General features: G+C 45.9%; 1 protein-coding gene across 2 annotated transcripts in view; it reads left to right on the top strand.

The window, feature by feature from the left end:
- The first annotated feature begins 1761 nt into the window (after nucleotides 1-1761).
- The window catches only part of LOC125402169 (ATP synthase F(0) complex subunit f, mitochondrial), a 37928-nt gene continuing 29416 nt past the window's right edge, over nucleotides 1762-10273 (top strand). Inside the window, exons 1-4 of one of the 2 annotated variants that reach the window (XM_087903276.1) lie at nucleotides 1766-1902; nucleotides 6706-6813; nucleotides 8956-9072; nucleotides 9702-9861. In XM_087903276.1, the coding sequence (XP_087759402.1) occupies nucleotides 1890-1902; nucleotides 6706-6813; nucleotides 8956-9072; nucleotides 9702-9730 (267 nt within the window). In that variant the 5' untranslated portion in view covers nucleotides 1766-1889 and the 3' untranslated portion in view covers nucleotides 9731-9861. Of the gene's footprint in view, nucleotides 1903-6705; nucleotides 6814-8955; nucleotides 9073-9701; nucleotides 9862-10273 lie in introns of those variants that run through there. The other variant, XM_087903277.1, reaches the window with a different exon arrangement.

Raw genomic sequence — 10273 nt, 5'->3', positions numbered from 1 at the left:
TTGGTGCCTATCTTTGGCCCAAGATGAAGTCACTTAAGACACCAAGATGGATGATCAGTGTGGGATCCAGCCTCTTCAGGGAGATGGTAACTGAACAGTCTATACTTTTCAGAAGTCTGCTGACTCCTTGTCTCAGTAGGAACAGCCTCGTGCTATCCTAACAACCCCCATTAAATCTTGCTTAGTGCAGTACATTTTGCCTGAAACAGTTCTTTTTTCCCTAATGGTTTCCCCACTAAACTCCAAAAGGTAGTCCAAATATCCAGAAATGAACTCAACCTGGACAATAGAATTTTTGGCAGTTAGATAAACCAACATTCCTAAGGAACTTGTGAAGCCGGTTTCCCTCTGCTAAAAGGAGTCAATTCCCTTGTCTCTGGCAAAAGAGAAGTCTGGTCACCTATGATGTCTATCAACACACCAAAGTGCATGCTGGCCTCCAGGCTCCCTCAGTATCACAAGTACTTGTTACACATTTCAAAGTCTGTGCTATAGTATCCTGACTCTTTTCACCTTCTCTATACTAAACTCCCTTCAGTTCTCTGGCTTCCCTTCCCCCAGCTATTTATTCATTGTTTATAACCCCACTCTTCTCCATGTTTTCTCTCTAGCCTCTGTTCCTGTTTTTCTCTCTTTTTGAAACTGGGTTTCTCTGTGTTAGCCCTGGCTGTTCTCACTCTGTAGATCAGGCTGGCCTCAGACTCAGAGATCCGCCTCTGCCTCTTGAGGAATTAAAAGAGTGTACTACTATTTTCTCTAGTTTCTATCCCCCACCTTTCCCCCCTCTCTCACAAAGAGCCCTGGTCATGTTCAGTCTATTTCTCTCTCCACTCTAGACTCTTCAGATGCCTCTGGCTGTTCCCTCTTTCTCATATCTACAATAAAAGCCTTCCCTCTATAGGGGCTGGGAAGATGGCTCAGTGGTTAAGAGCCCTTGCTGCTCTTCCAGAGGACCCAGGTATGCTTCCGATTCCCACCACCTACAAAAGAGCTCACAATTCCAGCTCCACGGGATCCAATGCCTTCTTTTGACCTCAATAGCCCTGCATGCATGTGGTATACAGAATACATGCAATACCCATACACATAAAAAATAATTTAAAAAAATCTTCACTTTAATCATACCATGGAGCAGTCATGTCAGTTTATACAGGCAGTGTACACCTGTAATCCTGACACTTGAGATGCTGAGGAACTGTATGGAAAAAAGTTCGAGGCCAGCCTAGAACACAGAACTGATTTCCAGGCCAGACGGACTGTTATTTCATACAGTTTTGCTGTAGCCAAGGCTGTTAAAGAGAATGTCCAGAGTTGGGAATTATTGGTAAGATAATTGCCTGTGGGTATATGGTAGACTGACCTCAGCCCCAACACTTGAACCTGTTGGTCAGATAAACTACCTTTAGGAGCTCTAAAAGGTCAGTCTCTGCAATCCTCATGGCAACCCTTTAACCATCTTGAGTAGAACTGCAGAGGAGTTTGGGGTCCGAGACCAGTGAATAGCGGGTAAAAAGAATTAGGTAGGGCAAGAAATGTACCTGCCTTCAAGACTTCTCTGCTTTTCTTTTTTCATTTTGGCGTGGAATGAAACCAGGGCCTTGCACTCGGGATTGAGCCACAGTTCTAACCTTTATACCACTCATTTCTCATAATAGCTCCAAAAGCAGAGGACAAAAAGCCAGAATGTCCCCTTTCCCTTTTGTCCTTTTTTTCTTCCGTTTGATCGCAAGATGCGGGGTCCGCGGGGACTTTACTCTCCAAGAGCTGCCCTCCCTTTCCAAGTACCCTCGGGTTCTACGCTCTACCCAAGGAGCGACCTACTTCCGGTGAGCCTGTACTCCCAGCAGCCCTCGCGAACGGCTGGGCTTTGCGGACACCGGGACTGCAAGATGGCGTCGCTCGGTGAGTGAGTCCTCTGACTCTTGCCAGGCCGCGGGATTGGAAGCCTGAGTTGGGCTCAGGATCCAGGGCCACAGTGGGGTGAGAAGGAACTGCGGGGCCATTTGCCCTGCTCCCGGGGACTTCTCCGAGGCTTCCCCTGGGGCGCGCTGGACATTAGCTCTGAGGTCCTGCGTTGCCGGCCCTCCTCCGTGCACTCTGTGGCGGATTACGGCCGTGCACCGCCTGGCGTGGCGGTGGAAGACCGAGGCAGCCCGGAGATGCTTCTCCGGGCCTGCACAGGCGCTGCCGGGAATCATTTGTTTGGCTCCCGGCTGAGGACTAAGCTACTGCTTTTTTCTCCCGCGACACAGACGGACCGGGGGTACTTGAACTTTTACGCACCGCAGCGCCGGGCCTTCCCAGAGCTGAGGTTCAAATTAAGGTTCAGCACTAGCAGTTGCCTGGGATGGTTCCCGACACCGCAGTTCCTTCCACACCTTCCACACCTTCCACACGCGTCGATTGAACACACCTACTGAAGTCAAAGTGACCTGTTCAAGGTCATAAATCCTGAGAGCCCAGTTGGGATTCAGACCTAGGTTGGCGGGGCCTCTTGGTAAATGAGATTAATTCCCAAAGATGTCCTTGTGACAGGCAAGCGGTCGTTCCCTTAACACGCGCGTGTAAACCTTTACACTCATTGTGCACTGATGGGATTACATATCACGTATACGATATCTGCCTAGGTATGGTCAAGGGAGTGATGGAGCTTGCGTGCATGACAGAGGACAGCTTTGAGGAGTGGCATCTTCCTGGGATGAAACTCCAGGTAGTCAGCTAGCCATTTCACGGTAGTCTACCCACTTCGTTTTGAGACCGGGCTTCTCCGTGAGCCCAGGTTGGTCCTGATCCTGCAGCCTCTGTGTCTGAGAGCTAGCATTACAGGCCTCTGCCTCCATACTCGGCTTGTTTCTGTGTTCTTTATCTTAGCCTGGGAAAATGAAGTAATGGGGTGTCTGAAATGGAGTGTGAAGAAGCTGGGCTTTTTTTTTTTTAATTTTTTTGTTTTGTTTTGTTTTTGGGCTTTTCAAGACAGGGTTTCTTTGTATAGGCCTGGCTATCATGGAACTTCCTATGTAGACCAGGCTGACCTCGATCTCAGAGATCTACCTGCTTCTGCCTCCCAAGCCCTGGGATCAACGGCGTGCGCCACCACCACCTGAGGCTTTAGAGGGCATTTTATCTGTAGAATGCCAGGAGAGACGATTAGTGCACAGTTTTCAGAAGAGACAGTGTGAAGAGCATCGGCGACACTTTTCAAGAGCTGGAAGAAGGATGAGTCACCAAGTTAAGGCCAGCCTGGGCTACATAAGTAGACACCCCTCAAAAAACAGTTGAAAAAAAAAGGCTTTTTTTTTTTTTTAAAGGACAAGTTCTCTTTAGCCCTGTTTGTCTTGAAACTCACTGTGTAGACCACCAGGCTGGCCTTGAACTCACAGAAATTTCCCTGTTTGCGTGTGCCACCATGCCCATCTTGAAGTTTTCAATCTTATTTAAGTAGACAGTGTGAAGAGCCCTTTGGACTAAGGACTAAGCAGTTGGGTACACTTAGCTAGCTGGAATGTATATGGTAATGTATGTTATGCCAGCTCTTTGGAAGCTGAAGCAGGGGGATTGCTGAGTTCAAGGCCAGCCAGTACTACATAGCAATACCCTGTTTCAATGCCCCCCCCCCGCAAAAAAATTAATTCAAGAAAGATATTTGGGGTGGGTAGTAGAGGTTAGCTGGTAAAGTGCCTGCCCATCGTGCACAGAGACCTGGGTTCTACCCCCAGCACCACATAAAACCTGTAATTCCAGCACTTGGAAGGTGGCAGGATCATGTCTCTGACAATATTCGTGGCCCTGCAGCCAGTTTAGTTCTAGCCTGGGCTACATAAGACCCTGTTTCAAAAAAGAACAGAAGGAAAGAAGGAAAGAAAAATAATTAAAATCAGGGCCTGTGGCACATGAATGTGTGTGTGAGCGCGCATGAACACACAAGCCCACACACAGAAGAACCATAAGGATACTACAAGGGTCAGAAAACAACTTTGCAGGTTTGTACAACTGCTCACATCCTCAGGCAGGTCTCTGAGTTCAAGGTCAGTCTAATCTGCACATCAAGTTCCTGGACTGCCTTGGCTGTGGCGAGACCCTGTTTCTAGAAACAAAGATTAGTGGAACAAAATGACTAGCCTACAATCCGGGACTATGTTGGTGTGCCCTGGACATCTGGTTTTCCTCTGGGGCATTTGAATAAGATCAGTTCACATAACCTAACCTATTCACTGTACTCTGGTGAAGGAATTAGAGTTTGTGACTCCTAAGTATTGATTTTTTAAAAAAGTGTATCAGTACCACATAAGATTTGGGAGTGGAGGTGTTTGGGCTGGAAGGATGTCTCCATGGTTAAGAGTGCTTGTTGCTCTTAAAGATGACCAGAGTCCCACATGGTGGTTTATCTCTAACTCCAGTTCCAGGGCATCTGATGCCTTCTTACCTGTTTGAATAGCAGGCATGAGTATGGTATACATACATGCATGCAGGCAAAATACTCATGCACATATTATAAAAATAAGTATTTGGTGCCTGGAGGTGGTAGTGCATGCCTTTAATCTCAGCACTTGGGAGGCAGGCAGGTGGATCACTGTCAGTTTGAGGTTAACCTGGTCTACAGAGTGAGTTCTGGGACAGCCAAGGCTGTTACACAGAGAAATCCTATCTCGAAAAACAAAAAACAAAAAACAAACAAAAAGGTATTCTGTAAAATCCCCTTGAATGGAGTTACAGACAGTTGTGAGCTGCCTTGTGGGTGCTGGGAATTGAACCTCCTGTACCCTCTGGAAGAGCAGCCAGTATCCTTAACCACTTAGGCTTCTCTCCAACTTCATAAAAATAAATCTTATTTTTATTTATTTTTGAGACAGGGTTCTGTATATAGCCCTGTCTGTCCTGGAACTCACTAGGTAGACCAGTCTGACCTTGAACTCACAAAGATCTCTGCCTGCCTGTCTCCAGAGTGCTAGGATGATACAAGGCATGCACTATCATGCTCAGCTTTTTTTTTTTTTTTTTTTTTTTTGGTTTTTTTTTGAGACAGGGTTTCTCTGTAGCTTTGTAACCTGTCCTGGAACTAGCTCTTGTAGACCAGGCTGGCCGCGAACTCACTGAGATCCACCTGCCTCTGCCCATGCTCAGCTTTTTGAAATTAATTTTGTTGATGGGCGGTGGTGGCACACAACTTTAATCCCGGTACTTGAAAGGCAGAGAGAGTTCAGGACAGGCTCCAAAGCTACAGGGAAACTCTGTCTCCCAAAACTTAAAAAAAACCAAAAAACAACTATTATTGGCCAGGCGGTGGTGGCGCATGCCTTTTATCCCAGCACTTGGGAGGCGGAGACAGGTGGATCTCTGTGAGTTCGAGGCCAGCCTAGTCTATAGAGCATGTTCAAGGACAGACTCCAAACTACAGACAAACCCTATCTCACACCCCACCTCCCCCAAATAATTATTTTTGTTAACAATATTTTGTGTGTGCAAGCATATGTATGCCAGAGCATGCATGTGGAAGTCAGAACAACTGTGGGAGTTGGTTTTCCTTACACACACCCTAAGGCGTTCTCATGCACAGATCCCAAGGGGTTGGATAGACCTCTCCTGAGATTGGCTTCCAGAGCATGGAGACAGGTTGTGAGGTTTGATTTGCTTCCTACTGGTGTATAGATTCCTCTCACAGTGGGGTAATTGTTAACTCTGTGTGATGACTAAATAAGGTAAAGTGGGATTGGCAGGCTGGTGGTAAAGAGCACTTGATACTCTTATAGAGGACCCACATCACGTGGCTCACAAACCACCTGTGACTCCAGCTCCATGGGATCTGACACATTTCTTGAGGCACTGGTACTTATGTGTACATACCTACTCACAGACACATTATTAAAAATAAATCTTTAAATGAATAAAGCAAATGTTAGGAATTTTTTTTTAAGATTTGCTTGTTATGTATACTGTATTTTGTCTGCATGTATGCCTACCCACCAGAAGAGGGCACCAGATCTTATTATAGATGGTTGTGAGCTACTATGTGGTTGCTGGGAATTCAGGACCTGGAAAAGTATTCTTATTAACCTCTGAGCCATCTCTCCAGCGGGATTTTTATTTTTTGAGATAGTTTTGTTTGTAGTTCATGCCTCTTGTCCACACTTCCTGAGAACTGTGGGAATTCTTGGGATTACAGGTGTGTGCTACTGTGCTTGACTTACATGTTAGCTTTATAGTGCTCTAAGCTGTTCTCCATTTTATTCTTTCTTGTGGCCTTTAGCTCTCTTCCTTACAGTCATTCTCAGTAAGCTGTCAGGCATATTGTTGGTTGATAAAGCTTTTTTAATTTTACTTTTTGTGTGTAGGGGTGCTTTTGTCTGTGTGCATGTTTGTACCCCACATATTTGCTTGGTACCAGGGGGGACCAGAAGGCAATTGGATTACAGACTGTTATGGGCTGTCATGCAGATGTTGGGAATTGAATCCAGGTTCTCAGAGTTCTTGTCTGCTAAGCCATCTCTCCAGCCTTGGTGTTTAAAGCTTTTGCTTTTGCTAAATAGCCCTATTACATAGGCTTAGGCCTACCTTAGTAGTTTTGTTGTGATACATTTATTCAGAAAATGACTCGTGCAGCATCTGTATACTTGGTATACCTGCATGAACAGTTGAAATGGTACATAGAAGAGTGCTATCTGTGTTGCTGAAGGATTACTGAGTGTTTTTGTTTTGTTTTTCTTTCAGTGCCACTGAAGGAGAAGAAGCTTATGGAGGTTAAACTTGGAGAACTGCCAAGCTGGATACTGATGCGGAATTTCACCCCCAGTGGCATTGTGGGAGCCTTTCAGAGAGGTCAGTATCTTAATGGGTGTGAAGACAAAAGCAATACTCTTGTCTGCTGGTTTGTTTTTGTACGTGAGTTAATCTGGGTGATAAAGGCTTTGGTGTCTTGAAATTTATTGGTTTTGTAGAGGGGGTGATGATGGTGGTTAACTCCTGAATTTCTGTATTTGTATGAGCCTTTAGGCTGACTAAAGCTGGGCATGGTGGTGCATGTCTGGATCTCTGTGAGTCTTGAGGACAACCAGGACTGTACATAGAGAAACTCTCAAAACAAAACAAAGACTGACTGTGTGGGCCAGGAAAGAGGCTCAGTGAGTAATGAACTTGCTGTGCAAGCATGAGGTCCTGAGTTGGGTTCCCAGTACTCATGTTAAAAACAGTGTGTGCCTGTGCTTCCAGCACTGAGGCAGAGATGGGAGGATCCCTCCTTGGAGTGCACTGAATGCTAGTTAGTCTAGCTAATTGGTCAGCTCCAAGTTCACCTGTCTCAAGACATGGTGGGGAGAGATACTGTCTGATGCCAACCTCTGCCTCCACACACTGTCTCACATCTGTGAACGTGAGCGTGCACATACCATCTGCACACATACACATCAAAGCAACAACAAAGGCAAGCTTTGAGATGTTTCAGCCTGGGAAATGTTTCATATTTTTTTGAGGCTATTAGGCTCAAGCTAGCCTCAAATTTTCCTTAAACCTGCCTCAGTCTCCCAGGTAATGGTGCCACCATACCCAGCTAAAAATAATTTTATTGCTTTGGATCAATGTCTCTTTCTTAGCGGAAACTGAAAATCCAGGTGTGTTTACACACACCTGTACTTCTAGCAGTAGGAAGCTGGAGGTAGGAGGATCTAGAGTTGAGTGTCCACCTTTAACCAAATTTGTTGGCCTGTGAAACATGAGACTCTAGTCTCAAAAAAAAAAATTACAAGCATACAAATAAACAAAGACTTCTTTGAGAAAAGAATGAGTTTAAATCCTGGTGGTCGCCAGCCTGTATCATGCTCATCCTTCTTCAAGCCTTCCTAAAACATTTTAAAGGGTCCATCTTGTGCACGTAGTAAGTTCAGGATTGGTCAGATCTTTGATGGAGTTATGCATGGCCTCTGGCCTCCTCAGAGATACCCATTTTGCTAATCTTTCCACCCCATGCTATCTTTCCTGTGAGTTGGTCTGGCTTGAGGTTTCCTTCCAGTTCTGCTCTCAGAATAGTATGTCTTTTGCCCCCATGTCCATTTACAACTGTCCAGGAAACTAATGTGGCCTATTGCTCATACCTTCTCCTGGGCAGTCATTGCTATATATTTTTTTTTTCTTCTTCTGGTTTTTGGAGGCAGTGTTTCTCTGTATAACTTTGGTGCCTGTTCAGGAACTCTCTCTCTAGGCCAGGTTGGCCTTGATCTCACAGAGATCTGCCTATTTCTGTCTTCTGAGTGCTGGGATTAAAGGCATGCACCATTACTGCCCAGCGCTGTTTTAAATTTTTAATGATGCCTAGCCAAGGCCTCCATTTTGTTGTTGTTTTGTTGTTGTTTGGCTCACATTATATAGCCATGACTGGGATAAAACTTGTAGACCAGGCTGCCCTAAACTCAAGAGATCCTCTTGCCTTCACCTCAGAAGTGCCTTTTTTATTGAAAGACAGGATCTCAGGTAGGCAGGCCTCAAATTCGGTTTGTAACTGAGGATACCCTTGAACTTGTGATCCTTCTTGTCTTGCCTGACTCATTTCATCCTTTTTTACTAACTTAGAGTATGTTTATACCCTCTCTGGTGAATGCACCTGGCTGCTTATATTTAAGGCACTCAGTGCTGTCATGAAGGGCTTGCTTAGTCAACCTAGCTGGCTATGGTGATGTGGCCCTTATTGGGGGTCGGAATCTGGGGTAGAATTAGAATAAGAGTCCCAGGCTGGAGTTGGGGATGACGTAGGAGCAAAAAATAACAAGCTGAGCCAAACCTACAAAGATAAAGCCAAAGAAAGAATAGCTGCCCTGTTAAGTGGGCTCTGGGGCTAGTCTTGGGTCATGGAGACAGAATCCCACTGTCCACTGTCATTAGTAAGTGTAGGGTGGGTTGCTGAGAGCCCAGGGATCCCACTGTACACTGTCTCAGAAGCACTGTTGGCAGTAAGCACGTCTTCTGTTGCAGGTTATGACCGGTATTACAACAAGTACATCAATGTGCGGAAAGGCAGCATCTCGGGGATTAACATGGTGCTGGCAGCCTATGTGGTTTTCAGCTACTGCATTTCTTACAAGGAACTCAGTAAGTGCTCTGGTATGACCCAGCTTCCTGTTAGCCGGGAGGCTGGAGTTGACTGGCTTTGTTAGACATGGCAGTTCACCTCATCAGCAGTGGAGCTTTGGGTGCTCCTTACCTGTCTGTCCACCTGAGGAAGTATTACAGGAATTATAGTAGTGTGGCATGTATAACACGGTTTTAAGTGAGCCTATGAAAAAGAACACAGGAAAAATAAGGTGGAATTAGGCTGAAGTATAAGTTTAGTGCTTGGGAAGCATACTATACAATGCCGAAAGGTAGCTTACCCTCCCAGCAGCCAATGTGAAGATGGTAGCAGGTTGGGTAGTATGATCCCGTGTCTGTACAGTGCTCTGGCAGAGCGCAGCTACTCCTCAGTCTCAGCTACTCTTAGACTGATAAAGCCTGATGGCAGAATGGGGACATCAGCCTCTGACTGGGATTCACGGCTGCTCCTTATTGGACCTGGGCAACACTTCTAGTTGGGGGCCTATTAAAGATACTATTGTAGCTGTCTAATATATGGGAAATTAGCCAGATGGCAAGTGGAAGAAATGTACAGGAAGGGTTGGCATGACTGTGGCCTGTTGCTATCACTGGAACACGTGGTAGGAGACTGTTTTTCCTAACTTTAGAACATGAGCGGCGACGCAAGTACCACTGAAGAAGGTCACTATGAGGGGACGGCACACCTGAGCATAAGCACCTCTCCTATCCATGAAGAACTCAACTCTGGCTGGATCTTCATGTCTTAAGAACTAGTGTCCAATAAAAGGTGACTGACTGGTTCATGTACTGCTTGCCTGGTGTGGTCATTGTTCTGTGCTCCTGTACCCTTGTCACACAGCCCAGGACTTTGGCTCTGCACACTGCTGTGTGCTTGGGATTGTGTCCCAGCTCATTGTGGGGCAGCATGTCACCTGGGGTTTCAACTGCCCAGAGGCCTGTTCTTTGCCATAAGCACTGTGGCTGTTTAGAGGTGCTGTGGCCTTTGGTTGGCAGATGCAACATAAAGCATGAACCCTGACTCATGACAATTTTGCGGGGGGTGGGGATCTCTTAGTTCTGGATGTCCTGAAATTTACTATGTAGACCAGGATGGGCTCAGTGTCTGCCTCTGCCTTCATAGTGCTGGGATCAAAGATGTGGCCTACCACACCTGGCTTTTTAAAGAAATTATATGTGCACATATGTATCTGATACCCAC

This window comes from Myodes glareolus, chromosome 2 (genome assembly GCF_982192425.1).
Source record: "Myodes glareolus chromosome 2, mMyoGla1.1, whole genome shotgun sequence".
In the NCBI taxonomy this organism is placed as follows: Eukaryota; Metazoa; Chordata; class Mammalia; order Rodentia; family Cricetidae; genus Myodes; species Myodes glareolus.
Note: the sequence above shows the minus strand (reverse complement) of the source record. Positions and strands in the feature narration are given on the sequence as shown.